Source organism: Bidens hawaiensis, unplaced genomic scaffold (genome assembly GCF_021521415.1).
Source record: "Bidens hawaiensis isolate Kalapana, Puna unplaced genomic scaffold, B.hawaiensis_p1.1 tig00045338_1, whole genome shotgun sequence".
NCBI lineage: Eukaryota > Viridiplantae > Streptophyta > Magnoliopsida > Asterales > Asteraceae > Bidens > Bidens hawaiensis.
In genome coordinates this window covers 114740-130927 of record NW_027498058.1, presented here as the reverse complement: position 1 = coordinate 130927, position 16188 = coordinate 114740, and the positions used below count along the sequence as shown (strand labels likewise).

General features: G+C 38.4%; 2 protein-coding genes across 3 annotated transcripts; both read right to left on the bottom strand.

Annotated features, from left to right (window-relative positions):
* Positions 1 to 997: 997 nt before the first annotated feature.
* On the bottom strand, positions 998 to 2437 carry LOC143595573 (pentatricopeptide repeat-containing protein At4g33990-like). The gene has a single exon (XM_077074557.1). The coding sequence runs from the start codon at positions 2435 to 2437 to the stop codon at positions 998 to 1000; it is 1440 nt and encodes a 479-aa protein (XP_076930672.1).
* Positions 2438 to 4764: 2327 nt separating this feature from the next.
* LOC143595576 (DNA-(apurinic or apyrimidinic site) endonuclease 2-like) lies at positions 4765 to 7655 on the bottom strand. 2 transcript variants are annotated; one of them, XM_077074560.1, is made up of 11 exons: positions 7460 to 7655; positions 7264 to 7375; positions 6923 to 7150; positions 6769 to 6854; positions 6563 to 6678; positions 6395 to 6475; positions 6287 to 6321; positions 6121 to 6211; positions 5851 to 6008; positions 5248 to 5747; positions 4765 to 5159 (listed from the first exon to the last, which is right to left on the bottom strand). In XM_077074560.1, the coding sequence occupies exons 1-11, from the start codon at positions 7565 to 7567 to the stop codon at positions 5082 to 5084; spliced, it is 1593 nt and encodes a 530-aa protein (XP_076930675.1). In that variant the 5' UTR covers positions 7568 to 7655; the 3' UTR covers positions 4765 to 5081. The 2 variants fall into 2 exon arrangements, with proteins under 2 accessions (XP_076930675.1, XP_076930674.1); XM_077074559.1 differs by having other exon boundaries at positions 6121 to 6321.
* Between the last annotated feature and the right edge of the window lie 8533 nt (positions 7656 to 16188).

Sequence of the window (16188 nt, the reverse complement as noted above, 5' to 3'; positions counted from 1 at the left end):
TTGGTATTAAACTTTTTGATCTTGATTTCTCAAATAAATGAATAATATAGAAGGTTACTTGAGAGAACATTGTTTCGTGTTAGATTTATGAAAGGTTTGTTAAAATACAGGTAAGAATGCTTTTAAAAAATGAGTGAGAGACTTTCAAACATGTAATTGGCTAATGTCTCGCACAAAAGATATAAACTTATAACAAGTAAAATTGATTTATACAAAAATTGTTTTATTCCCAAAATATTCACTTCTCTATTTGATTAAACCATCCTTTTTATTTAAATACATGTGAATTACTATTTTCTTAAGAAAACTTCTTCCAATGATTTATGATCCAAAAATTAGCAATTTTTATATAATCTTTGACTTTAGTTCCTCAAAAATGGTTAAAAATAAGACTTTGTTGACTGATCTTTCATCATATATGCCTTGGCATTTATCTATCTTGCATTTTTTCGGTATTTAATCTTGACTGCACATATGAAGCACGATTCACTGTTGAGAAAAATATGTCTAGTGGTTGGACAATTAATCCACGGTTACCGTTGGACCACGACAATGACCGTGACGTTGTCTGACTATGATGCGAATATGCGATCAATACATGACACATCCATAACATCGACTGTGTTGATTGTGTTACGTCCTTAACAATTTGTGTTGATTATTGTTCAACCAATAATTAACCATGGGGATTTATGCACTTCTGTAAGATCTATATTTTAATTATTGTAATTTGTTCAGCTCAACGTTGCATCAACCTTGAGTTTATAGCTTGTAGATTAACCGATCTTTTTTTCTTTTCGTTTTCGCAAAGCTTTATGGTTTATGAGGTCGAAGGAAAGACTATGCACAGACTATGAAATAATTTGTAATTAATATTTTTCATCACATATTCTTATCTTTATGATTTATTATCATAAAAATAGTATTTTATACTTATAGTTTATGAATGCACTAACACAGTATAATTACAAAAGGTTAAAAACATTTTTATGTTCCATTAATGCATATTCCCAGCCAAAAATCTATGTACCCTATTACCAACCTCTATTGAACTCAGTCCTGCAGTCTTCACAATCCCTGAATCATTCATCATTGCTCTCCAACGATGCGCTTCATCCCAATGATCACACGACGCATACAAATTCGACACCAGCATATAATCCCCATCATTTAAACCATCAAACTTTAACAGTATCTTCACGACTTTATCTCCAATCTCCATATCCCTATATTTCACACAAGCACTAAGCAATGCACCCAAAACAGACCTCCCTGGCCTAAATGGCATCTTGTCAATGATCATATACGCGCTTTCAAGAAAACCGGCTCGACCCAGAAGGTCAACAATGCACCCATAATGCTCCATTCTACGTGCCACACCATACTCGGTTTCCATAGATTCAAAAAGGGTTTGACCCTCTTTTATCAGCCCTGAATGGCTGCATGCACTAAGCAAAGCTATGAAGGTTATATCATCAGGCTTTGTTCCTTGAAGCATTTCATCAAACACCTTGAGTGCAGCAACACCGTATCCATGAAGAGCAAGTCCAGATATAAACGCGTTCCAACAGAAAATGTCTCGCATTTTAGACTTGTAAAACACGCACAAGAAACTGTTTACACATCCACATTTGGCATACATGTCTATTAAAGAAGTGATTACATGTACACCCAAAACAAGCCCTAATTCAAGCGCGTATACATGAATTTCACGGCCTTTTTCTAGTAACCCTAATCCAGCACAAGCAGATAAGGCGGTTGTTACCGTAAGGTAATCCGGAAGTACAGTTTTCTCCACTTTCATGGTGTCAAAAAGCATAACAACCTCATCAAACAACCCGTTATTCAAATAAACACCAAGTAACGTGTTCCACGACACAACGTTTCGTTCAGGCATTTCATTAAACACCTTACGCGCACCCTTAACATCTCCGTACCTCCCACATGCCAAAATCATAGTGTTCCAAGACACGATACTTCTTTGAGGCATTTCATCGAACACCTTACGGGCAGAACCCACATCACCGGTTTCCTCAAACCCAGACAAGATTATATTAAACGAATAAAGATCCCTCTTAGGCATTAATCTAAAAAGTTGAATAGCAACATCCATATTCTTAAATGAAACATATGCATCCAACATGGAGTTCCAAGCAATAATATCTTTTATTTGCATATTATCAAACACTTTACGAGCTTCGTGTAATTTGTTAACAGATGCGTACATGTTGAGAAGTGAAGTCTGGACCAGCATGTGGTTGTGGAATGGGGTTTTGGCTATCTGGGCATGGAGGGTTAATCCGGTCCGATGATTGGAATGATTAGAGAGTGCTTTGAGTAATAGAGGGTATGTGGGGTGAATGATTGTTGTTGCATTTGTTGGTATGAATGGAAGGTGTTGCCTTCGGCTACATGTTTCTTGATGATTTTGTTCCATGTTTTCAGGTCAAGAGAAAGAGAAGAAGGTGTAAGTGGAACACAGCATTGCAGATAGAGAGCCATTCATAGCTTCACTATCCCATCGAAAGATTGGAGCCTTTTGTTTTGATGAACTGACTGACTCATCAAGATAAATGGTGAGCCACGGCTGCATCTAAGGACAAAATGTCGTTGATAAATTAATAAGGGACTACTTTTTTTTTTTTTCTGGAAAATTCCCAAAGTGAAAAGGAGAGAGTAAATTAAATAATCCAATTATTTCTTAAAATCCGAAAATAACCCATCAAATCTCGTCTGGGCGTAACATTGGGAATCAATTCCACGAGATTCAAAATGATTTGAATATCGTCGGCTCCGTTCAAATTTTAAGTAATCTTGTCTTTCCAGGTCAAATGTTAAAAAATCTCGTCTGCTTCATCCATTTTTTTAGAATTTTAAAATAACCCATCAAATCTCGTCTGGGCGTAACATTGGGAATCAATTCGACGAGATTCAAAATGATTTGAATATCGTCGGCTCCGTTCAAATTTTAAGTAATCTTGTCTTTCCAGGTCAAATTTTAAAAAATCTCGTTTGCTTCATCCATTTTTTTAGAATTTTTTTTTTGTCATTTTCTAACACATCTCTCTCTTTCTCCTCGCATCTCTCTCTCTTCCCATTTTCTCTCCATCAATCATCTTCACCATCTTAAAAATAAACCTCCAACCATGTAAACCAGATTAGGCTCCGGTGACGTTTGAACCGTTTTCGACGAGAACAAATCGAAGCCAATGGACGGATTTATCGGGGCTTTGTGATTTGTGCTCGCCGGAAACGGTTTAAAGGTCACCCGAGTCCAAACCAGTTTACATGGTCGGAGGTTTTTGAAGGAGGATGATGAAGAAAGATGATGGAGAGAAAAGGGAAGAGAGAGGTGAGAAGAGCGAGAAAGTTAGTGTTAAAGAAAAGGACAAGAATTTTTTTTCAAAAAATGAACTAAGCAGACGGAATTTCCTAGAATTTGGCCTAGAAAGACGAGATACTTCAAATTTTGACGGAGCTGACGAGATTCAAATAATTCAATTCCCATTGTGGCTTTCCAGACGAGATTTAAAGGGTTATTTCCGAATTTTCAGAAAAAATTGAGTTATTTTGATTTTCTCTCTCAGAAAAAGGACCACTTTGGGATTTTCCCTGTTTTTTTATATGTTAAGAAGTGTGTACCCAAATGGCTATATATATAACTAACTTGAAACAAAATATAAAATTAATTTTTTTTTGTCAATTTAAAAGATTAGCATGATATGAAGCGGAAAGAAACAGCCCCTATATTTACAACCAACACACCAACAATGTGATGTATTGACCGATATTGCGTAACCCCACGCACATCCACCCGACGTCCTCTTCTCATTCCAAACACACATTCATACCCAAAACCCAATCATTACCCGAGAAGTTTACTCAAACACAACCAGCCACCTCTAAGTGAAAAAACACAGAAAAAGATAAGTACGTCGGACCAAAAGAACCTCGAGATGGTGAAGTGATGAGTTTGCAACTACAAATAGGCCAAAAAATCTCACCCTTTTACAATGATAGAAGATTGGAATCTCCTTAATTCAAAAAAAGTATCTTGTACGGCCAATGAAGGCCGCTTGAGCGTCTAAATGGTCCAAGACGGCATCTAGTACGAATGAACACAATTCGTCTCAAGCAACGTCGAATGCTCATTCAAAATATAAAGTTAAACGAGTTCAATGACGACTTAGATCTTGATGACTGAAGGACCATCCTTGCCCGCCCAGGAGGCGAGAGCCTGGGGACCCTCCTTGTCTAAAACTACATCTACAATGAGTCCCAAGGTGAAGGCACACTTTGAAAGCTTGGAAGACAAATTTTCTAAACTTCTCTCATCTTAAAAAATGCACAAGTGGAAAACAAAAACAAATACACGATAATAGATTTTAAGTTTATCAAAAAAGACCTCTAACATCCCTCTAACATCTACCACCAGAAGACCGGGCTATGTTCAAAGAACGCAGAGAATCAATCCCAGCCAAATATCGTAAAAGTTTAATTCACATTATTTCAATCTTTTTCACAACTCACAAATCATCAGCTTTCTCTCTACAAAAATACCTATTTTTTCCTTTTATACATTTTGCAGAAAACGTCTATAAAACAAATCAATTGGTGTGTTGTACAGGATAACTAGTCAACATAAATTGTTACACAAATGATTGAAAACTTAGTCATTTTTTTCTCCTTTTTAAATGATATATATATATATATATATAGGTACATATATATATATATATATATATATATAAAGTGAATGCAAATAAATAAAACACTTTTGATACCAACGCTTATAAGTTAAAACAATTATGACTATTTCTAGAATAAAACTAACAAACGAGATGAACAAAGACAGCATATGTGGACAACTCGTAGCGGTTTTGGTTGGTTCGCTCAAGTCTCCAATTTTACTAGTTCAGTTTTGTTTCAAAACCAATAAGCTTGGTTTTGGTCTACAATGAAGCTCATGAAACTTTAACTTCTATTTCACAAATTACCAGCTCTGAGCAGTGTATTGATAATAATTAGATAACAGAAGATGAGAGGAAGCATAGCAAACAGACCACTTAGAGATAAGATCACTAGCCCTGTTTGCGCTTAGATCTTGAATCAGCCCACTTAAAGTAACCACAATTTGCTTCAGGATTTGATGCTGGCCCCTGCAAAGTAAAGTTTCTCATATAAGCCAAACCAAAACACATATGTAATGAACATAAAAGACACCATTTACAAAATCACAAAATATACTTCTGCACGAGCACAAACATAAAAACAGCGACCAAAAGTGGGTCCTGCTTTCTTCACAACCCGAGAAACACATTGCTCTCCATGACCCTTGCACACAGGAATACTACTCTGCATCGTTTGTTGAATTCTTTGCCACTCTAACTGAGCACTTTGACTTTTATCAGTTTGAGAAGAATTACAAGCATCCGATTCACTTGGACACACATCAGGTTGACTTTGATTGAACTTCACAATATCAGTTTCAGACCCGTCAATCAAATTGCTTGTATGGTTGACTGACAACTCAGCAGTCGTGCTCTTAACATCTTTATTTACTGTTGAACTACTGTGAAAAAAGGACTTAAGTGAAAGCTGTGATGATTGACCCTTTTTCAACTTTTTCTTTGTTGCTGTCGAGCCAAAAACCGGACTGTTATCGCATACCTCACGATTTTGCACTTTAACTTCCTCATCAAGAACTTTGGTTTCATCTGTTGATTGCCTTCTTGATAACATCGACACTGCAAAACCGCATTCAGGTCTGTAAGCATCCAAGATATAGTGTGTGTGCGCTTTATCAAAATTAAATATCATTATAGAAATAAATGGTATATTATATGATACCAAGAGTTTGTTGACATCCTCGAACCTGAGGACAGTATCTAGTTGATAAAGATGGAGTATTATGTTGTTGAATATCGGGAATCTCGTTTAAACTCATAAAGACCGGGGCGTGATCTGAACCCTCCATCTTAGTATTTTTCCCTCCTTTCCATTTGTAACTGAAGGTACACAAGTAATAAAATTGAATTTAATCCAATAAGAAAGAAGAAAACTTGAATCAAAAATAGTCAGCCCACAAGTCAAATATTTGATCCTATGTAAAAAACTTACCTTTGCATGGTCCCAGGTTTGCAACGTTTAAACTGTGTTAATATGTCGCAATCTTTAACGTGGCATGTAAAAAAGTTATGATCTTTCATATCTACGTTTTCATGTAAGCATGATCCAGCAGTTATAATATGGTCAATCCTTGACCCAAAATTGAATATCTCCCCACCTGTGTTTGTGGACCAACACGTATACGCTTCTGTTCTATAAATGATTAGAGATATAATATGTTATTAACAGTATTTAAGAAAAACACAAATTATGATTTATGTTGCACCTTTCAGGATGTTTTGCTCTGAACACATCAAAGAACACGCCTCCACGTTCCACTAGTAAAGATCTAAACCAGCTTCTAAACCTAGTAATATTCAAAATATAAAACTTGAAATGTTAAAGGTAAATAATGATTATTGCTTAATAGGGTTGTTAGAACTTAGAAGCTTACTCGTTATTTTCAAAATCTGGTCCTGCATCACACCTATCAATAGAACAAGGAGCAATGTTAAAATCACCAACAACGATTATTCTTCTTCCTTTAAGCATAAGGGCCTCCCATCGTTTCTATAACAAAACACCAAAAACAAATAATAAAGAAGAAATTATATAAAAAAATACTTAATTTTAATAGTCGATGTGAAGAAAAAAGATTACTTGCAGTATCTTGTAGAATGAAAGCTTGAATTCAATCCGTTCTGCATCATCACATGCGGCTCGAGGTCCATATATGTTAAAAAGAACTGCAAAATTTCGGTTTTACGATTTGTGATCTTATTATATATTGTTCAACTTCAGGCATGCCACTCACCAAAATGACCATGATCAGTGATGATACAACGCCCCTCGCTATCAATTTTAAGAAGCTCGTCTCGATCAAACCCTTCAAGCCCTTCCGCACGCGCCAAAGAATCGTGTTTTCTGTTTGCAAATCCTCTAGAATTCTCTAGAACACCAGTGAACCCTTCCTCAGCATCAACTGGCAGTGCAACTTCATTGCTAGAAAACGCAGATTGCACTTTACAAAATGTTACAACACCTGTTTTAAACATGATCCCAGAAAACAAATAACTTCAAATGTATAACAAAAACTAGAGAAACGAGTCAATTAATGAAGTTGGTTTCATTGGGGCATTTTAACAAACAGCTTACCGGAATAACCCATACGGCCTTTTTCGAGAGAACAAGTGCAAGAGAAAAATGACTCGTACCCATCTGCTGAAACCACGTCAGCTCTCAATTCTTGCCTAGACAATTTGGTTTCCTAAATAATATTAAGTAAAAATAAAGAAATTGAAATTAGATTGTTATTAAAGGCTAAAGGTAAAATTGGGAACGGAGAAGAGACCTGGAGGCAGATGATATCGGAATCGAGAGAGTCAAGGAGTTTACGAAGGGAGCCGTACTGAGAGATTCGAGGCCTCAGGCCATTCACGTTATACGTTGCTATCTTCATTCATACCTTAGATTAGATTACAATGGCAGTCACACTCAACGTGAAAGCTCAAGTCTTTAATCGAACCAAACCGCCATTGCTATTAGAAATAGTAGTGGAGGGGCTAGGGACATTTGCATCGTGTAGCGCCCAGTCAGCAAGGGATGAGAATTCGTTTTTTGGAGTGTAATGGTGCAGGGCTATATATATATATATATATATATATATATATATATATATATATATATATATATATATATATGTTAGCTTTTAGCCCGCGTGTTACGCGATTTTATTTAGAATTCTTTCATATTATTGTAAACGTATAACTTTTTATATTAAAATATGCATGGTTTTCGATTATTATATTAGGTTTATACTTAAACGTAAACTTTGATTTGTAGATTTTGTATTAATTTAAAGGTTATATGCATTAATAACTTATGTTCATTAAATTTTTTAACTTTTGAATTCTTTTAATTGAGATTGATGGGTTTATAGTAGGGATGAGATCGGGACCGTACCGGTACCGACCGGTCCCGGTCCCGAAAATCCCGGTCCCGAATTTCGCGGATTCTTGGTACCGGTACCGAAATATTCGGTTCGGTACCGGTACCGGACCGGTATTTAAGGTAAAATTTCGGAAAATACCGGTCCCGTACCGTACTGGTACCGAAACTCAAAACGTTGGTACCGATTCGGTACCAAATCGGTACCAATTTCGGTACCGGTACCAACCGGTACCAATCCCAAATTTGCCCATCCCTAGTTTATAGTAGCGCCTGGATTTAAGTTTATAGTTGGACTCTTTGTCTTGGGATAGGTATGTTTGTATGCATCAATAAATGAAAATAGCTCCTTTGTTGACGTGACGTTGCATATCAAAAATCGTCCCTAATATAGTCCATTTATTACACATAGCCTAATAAACCAGTCACGCCATTTAAAAAGTAAGATTCCACATCAAAACATTATAAGATCCAAACAAAAATAGTCAATCTTTGTTCGTCCTGTAGCTATCACCTTTACCTGCTATTTTTGTCTATAATTTCATCCAACAAAACACTTTGAAATATTCTGACTTCAAAGCAACAATCTTCATCTAAGCTAATGAGTGACACCAAATCCAAAAGAACAAAAACAAATAAAAAACTAACACCATTAACCTCACCACCTATTGACTCCATTATCATGTTACATTTCAAAAATTATCAAAAACTTTTAAAAAGATATATCGAATATTGCATATTAATGACATTATAAGCTATCATTTACAGTAGGAAAGCTCGTTCCATTAAGCTACCATGTACAGTAGGAAAGCCCGTTCCATCTTTGGTATTACTCGATGCAGACAACCATAGCCATTTCAAAACGTGTGGGCCCAAAATCTCTACGTAACAAAGCAAAAAATAACATGTACATCTCGCATAAATACATGTAACTTTGCGTAATAATAAAAATATACAAAATGAAAAGAAGAAGACGGTACCATATTGATATTCTTTTATATACCAACATCATACGTATGCTTATAAATATGTCCCGACTTCTTTGCTAGCCACACACACATCTATGCAATCACTATGCTATAATACATGTACCATTTTGACATGTTTTTAAGAAATGAGCAAAAATGTTATCATCCGACCCGTAACCTCAGCCTCATGATATTTCATTGACGCATTCGTAGCTGTCACATAAAACTCTTTTATACCAGCTGTCAGGTAGTATTTGTAAAGCATTACGTCTTCAAGTTAACATGATTAAATACACTTATCCACAAGAAAAGAACAATAGAAACGACAAAAAAGGGGCATGATGGTGAAAGATAGTAATCTCTACACCTTTTACTATAAGATTTATTATGAATAAAATAATCTTTGATGCGAAACCTTTTTGTGATACTCCCAAACAATCCGTGTTTTCGATTCCTTCGTAGGGGTGTGGGGACGTTTTAGGTGCAAAATGGGTGTTGAGGGAAGTTTCATTACATATGCCAAGAGGTACTTTAAAACAAATTCAAGAACGTTACTCAAGAATTATTAATATCAAATAAGCAACCTAATTAGACAAACTCATAATCAAGAGCATTACTCCAAAATAAAACAAAACATTTGAGCAAATATAAAAACCAACATAACATACTGACTTTAAAAACTTAACACAAAATCCATTATAACTTTCCCGAACTTTATTCAAGCATAACAACACCATTAGGACAAGAACACAATGGTAAGAACATTATTAGATTTAAATTATTTGTGTCAAATGGGCGCGAGCTAGGCTTTTTGGTACCGGGTCAAAACGGTTCTGATCAAAGTGGGTGACTTTTGTTTAAAACCTTTAACTTTCTGTATAAGTTATTTATACATATATTTTGAACCAAAGAAAAGCTTGAAAACAGCCTGTTGATATTTTGCATAATAGAATATCAAGAAAACAACTTCATTCATGTGGCTAATTGGAAAAAAAAAAGTGATTCATGTTCATATAGATTAAGCAATCTTGATTCATGAGCTCAATACCTTGGTTTTTATTATAAAAAACCATCAACAATAACATTTATCGTTTATAACATCAACTAATTTAAATATAACAATAATCGAACACACCGTATGTATCTAGATTGAATGATTTGATTGGAACTTTCAACTCCTATTGGCGATTGTTGAAGAAACAGAGGCAAATCTACATAACTTACTTTAATGGAAGCAAAAAAATTCATAATAAGTAGCAGACCACATACCCCTCTTGAGCATTTCATTTAACAGTTTAATGCATTTAAAAATATAACACATTGCTGATATCAATCGATCTATCTATCCATAACATCGTTGATACGAATCAAGGACATAACATCTTAATAATCAGTTACCAACTAAACCAAACAAATCGACTCAGATACGAAGAACGCTAAACCCTTTGTTTGCAGTCAATTAATCACCAAAAAGAAAACCATCACAAATCCTAAAACATCAACATCTAACTTTACAATAATATAAGCCAACAAAAAAATTCGACAACAAAATCCCTAAAACCCTAAAAAAAAGCACGAATTTAAGCAAATTGATTACCTTTAAGACCTAACTGAAAGAACACTATTTAGGGTTCAATGGTTATGAGAGCATGGCAGGGGTCATCGTCATCAGGAATGGAGTTGTTGATGGTGGAATATCTCCGATTCAAGCATACAATATACTTTGATTTCACAGTTGTTGATGGCTGCAGGAAATTATGGTTCGATTGCAGCAAAACATACCGTTGGAAAAATGAGTGTTGAGGAACCGGAGGTAGAAGCCTAGGTTCTGGGTAATCGTCGTGGTCAGGTGGTGATTTGATGAGACAGGGTTAGGGTTTGGTTGGGAGAGCACATGGTAGATGTTAATTCACCAAGTGATATGACCCGTGAACCGGAAGACCCGTGAACGTGTCAAAACCGGGTTAAATCAATGAAAGCTCTTTATTAATGAATGAAGTAATATGGTGGCTTTAAAGGTGGGTGAGAATTGATGTGAGAGTGACACGTAGGATTTTATAGTAGACAATTATATAGATAGTTATATATATATATATGATCAGGATTATAGAGGTAGGGTACCAAAAAGATCCAAATACCCTTAAGGAATACCCGCGGGTCAATCAGAAGTCCCTCATAAGGCACCCGCGGGACATACGAATCATCCGCATAAATCATCTGAGGAAGGAACACCCTCATAGCACATGCGGAAGCATCCTAAAGTCATCCGCAAGAAGGAATACCCTTCCGCGTAAATGACCACAAGGCAATGCCCCGGGACAGCTGTTATCAACTAATTACCTTCTAAAAAGATCTTTCAAAGATGCTTTCTTGAGCAATACGTGATCACTCAGCCAATTAGCTAGTGACACGTGACAAGGCCGCTATAACCGTGCACATGGCCAATGTTACCCCATTAACCAATAACAGAGCGACACGTGTCCAGGTTGTTATACATGCACATGCAACGTATAAGCTAAACCTATCATATAAGGACACGCATACAGACGGTTATGAGGCATCTTCTAAATGGACAGCTGGCCCAATCACTTCCCTACACCCTTCGGCTATAAATACCCTCTCAATCATCATGAGGTATTCATTCACTCCCACTGTACTCTCTCAATTTTCTTAAGTACTTTACTTTCGTCAGAACTGTACTTATTCTCACGCCGGAGGGTGGTTACGGGAAGACCCCCCTCTTGTCCTTCCCGTAACGAGCTCACAGTGTCTGTTTTGCAGGTTCACGTCACTGGACTTTGGGCAATTGTGTTCATATCGTATTAGTTGTTAACCACATTCTACCTTGTGGACTCATTGGATCCAGGACCCGTAATTGGGGAGCGGTTCCGAGTTTCTTCATTGGCGCCATCCGTGTGTTTGTTAGAACAGCAGAAAAACTTTTTCTCCTCGTTTTCTTTACGATATGAATCAATTACCTAAAGGGCCGACGGAGAATCAGTCGCAACCTTCACGAGATCCCAATATTGAATCACGTGAAGAAGCGACATCCGTTTTTGCTAGAATCACAAACTCTGCTCCGCGAACTGATGTCGTGAACCCAGGAGTTTTACCTTAGGTGGTTCAGCGGCTAGGGGGCACTTCACTCCATTAAAAAATGCCACTCCGGTAGATGTTGGGAATGTTGCTACACCAACTACTGACCTGGGGCTTGTCACAGCCCCAGGAGGTTCTAACTTGAAGAATCTAGAACGAATTACAAGAGAAGTCCACCGAACCCTGTCGGAGTTAGGTTTGGAAGAAGATTCTGGTGATTCTAACCAAAGAAGAGCTCACCGTCATAGCTTCAGAACCGAAGGACTTTTGTCTCCGGACGAATGGTTTCGTGTTCAACAAGATAGTTTGAAAGCAGAGTATGAACGTCGGGTTCGGAATGAGCGTTTCCATGGTCGTACCCTGACGTACGATGAGCCTCCCAGGAGATCCATTTCTCCTCCCATAAGGGGAAGCCACATCCAATATAGTCTGCCACAGGAACAGAACGTAGGAGAGATCTGGAGGTTACGTCCTCGTCCTCGCATAGATATGCGGGTATCATCTTATGAGGATGAATTGGACGGATATGATTCAACTTATAACCCGGAGGGTAGTTACTACAGCGGAGATAGTCGCTTCCCTTCGTACGGAGGGGCTAGCTATCCACGCCTAGTTGTCCGCCATACGAAGTATCATAGCAATGCTGAGTATGATTTTTCCAAACCATATCGCCCGGAGTCTTTCGCAGAGAGATCAAAATTTATTTCGAGCTTCGCGACAGCTCCATTCCCGATTAACGCAAAGATTCCAACATCCGTTGGAACATATAATGGAATGACTGATCCTAGTGATCATCTGTTAAGGTTTGAAGCAGTTGGAGGAGTCAGTGGTTGGACTCTTCCATATTGGTGTCACATGTTCGCACTAACATTCACCGGGGCAGCGCGGGAGTGGTTTGAGAAATTGCCATGTGGAAAGATTACAAGTTGGAAAGACTTTGTAGCAAAATTCTCCAGCACTTTAGTCAACAAAAGAAACATACTCGTGACCCTTCGGAAATACTAGATGTGACAAGGCAAAATAATGAGTCTATTGAAGATTTCATTACTCGTTTTACTAACAAGAGTCTTGATATCGGAGGAGTAAGCGAAGATATGCTACGGGGAGCATTTTGTAAGAACGTCCATAGTGATGCCTTGATCCGTACTCTCACAGGAAGAGATGGAATGCCCGAATCATGGGATGAAATCTTGAAGGCATCGAAGTTGTTTGCAAGAACTGAGAAAACTTGAAGTTCTAGTAGTAAAAAACAATCACCGAAGATTGAATTTCAAATTCCGAGACCGAACAGGCAGGCTAAGGGACCAATATGGTCAAGACTTTAGCCAAGTGCGGAAAGATCTAAGCCTTTTGATGCAAGGTCTTTGATCAGTAACAAGGGTAAACGTAATTTTTCAGCTCGTTCCTCTAACAGCTGGACCCAGTTATCAAAAATTCCCTTCTTACCACGGAGAATCTGACTTTCCGGAAGCCTCAACCAATACCATGAAAGTCGTTCCTCGATAACAAGAAACACTGCTCATATCATAATGATATTGGGCATAACACGAATGAATGTGTGGCCCTCAGAAATGAAATTAAAGCAGCTGTTAAAAATGGTAAACTCGAACATTTGGTTAAAGGCGTACGAGCAGGGACTGGCAAACCTCCCGCAAAGGACAGCCAGGGCCCAGCCAAAAGGCAAGTCAAAGATCTGAATGTCCACATGATCCAGGGAGACATTCGGGTAAAGGAAAAAGGAGAGACTATTCAGACGAGGAATGGAAGAACGAGCCTGTGATCTTTCCTCGGATAAAAGGGGGCCCGTGTAACAAAAATCCGTTGATAATTACTGCTGAATTTGGTCATTACCGGTCACAATATATGTTCTTTGACACAGGCAGCACATCTGACATTATGTACGAACAGTGTTTCGAACAATTGGACGAAGAGGACAAAGAAAGATTACAACCAATTCATGCTCCTGTTTCTGGTTTCGGGGAGAGATAATGCACCCGCGCGGTGTTATTACTTTCCCGGTCACACTAAGTGACGGAGTACGTTCAAGAACAAAAGAAGTTGAATTTTTGGTCCTACCAGCAACTTCTAAACATGACATTATTTTGGGACGGGAGGCGATCAGAGACTTCAATGCCCATCCGTCCACAACCCATGGTGCAGTAGGAGTTCCAACTCGCACTGGTGTGGCGATAATTCATATAAACCGACATTGTTTTACAACCGAGAGTTCAAGACCAAGCAAGGTCCCAAGACAGGCTCAGAGGACCAAACCTGAGAAGTGGGTTTTGAATAAGAAGTTTCCGGACCACACAATTACAATAGGACCCGCTATCTCAGAGATAGTGAGAACCTTTCTAAAGAAATTATTGACCAAGAACATTGACGTTTTCGCGTGGTAGCCCGCGGACATGACTGGTGTCCCGCGGAGCATTTCGGAACACAAGTTAAAGGTAAATCCGTTGATCACCCCAATTATGCAAAAGAAACGAAAGATGGGCCCGGAACAAATGGAAGCCATGAATGAGCAAGTGTAAGATCTTCTTCACACTGGAATTATACGAGAAATTAAGTACCAAACGTGGGTGGCAACCCAGTAACTGTTCCGAAAAGCAACGGAACGTGGAGAATGTGAATAGATTATAAAGATCTAAACAAAGCAGGTCCGAAAGATTGTTACCCACTTCCGAAGATCGACTTAAAGGTGGATGCTGTGGCCCCTTTCAAATTCAAGTGCTTCCTCGATGCTTACAAAGGGTATCACCAGATTCATATGGCAGCTGGTGATGAGGACAAAACAGCGTTCCGCACTGACCAAGGAACATTCTGTTACAGAATCATGCCTTTCGGGTTAAAAAATGCGGGTGCCACATACCAACGATTGATGGATCAGGCCTTCAAGGGTCAGATAAGTCGAAATCTCGAAGTTTATATGGATGATTTACTAATAAAAAGCATCGAAGAAGACCAAATGTTGAGGGACATATAGGAAACTTTTGAAACTTTAAGAAGTATCAATATGAAGCTAAATCCAGCAAAATGTTCCTTCGGGATGGAGGAAGGAAAGTTCCTCGGGGTAATCGTTACGGGCACGGGTTTCAAAGCTAACCCGAACAAGGTTCAAGCAATAGCCCGTATGTCGTCTCCCATTTCCCTCAAGCAAGTTCAAACACTTAACGGGAGATTGGTGGCATTAAACAGGTTTCTGGCAAACCACGCTGCTAAATCTTATCCGTTCATTTCAACATTAAGGAACTGCCTAAAAAAAGCACAATTCAGGTGGACTCCGGAAGCCGAACAAGCATTACAGGAAGTCAAGAAGTGTTTAATGGAATTGCCCACGTTAACGGCTCCTCACGCGGGTGAACCATTAACACTATATTTTTTGGCATCCGACATTGCTGTGGGGGCTGTCCTATTGACAGATAGGAAAAATATCCAAACTCCAATCTATTACGTCAGTAGAACACTGACGGACCCTGAAACAAGATATTCGATGTTGGAAAAATTGGTGTTGGCACTGGTTTATGCCGCCAGACGGCTCCGCAGATATTTTCAGGGTCACCCCATCAACGTGTTAACCGGATACAAACTCAAGAATGTGTTGAGTAAACCTGAATTGTCCGGTCGACTGGCAAAATAGGCCATCGAATTGGGTGAACACTTGATCGAGTATAAGCCAAGACCGGCAATCAAAGGGCAAGTGCTGGCGGACTTCGTAACAGAAGTCCCGAAGCACAAAAAACAAGAATGTTTGATCGAACAACAACCTCAAGCACCTCTGGAACAAGGACAAGTCTGGTCACTGTTCACGGACGGAGCTTCAAGCAGCGAAGGCTAAGGTGCCGGCTTAAGGCTAGTCAATCCTGAGGGGCATGAATTTACATACGTCATTCAATTGGACTTTAAAAGTGCCAATAATGAGGCGGAATATGAAGCCTTCTTGGCAGGACTGCGGATAGTGAAAAAGCTTGGAGTGAAACATATGGAAACACGGGTGGATTCTATGCTAATTGCAGGACAAATAAACGGAACATATGAAGCCAAAAACGATGTCATGGCTTCTTATTTG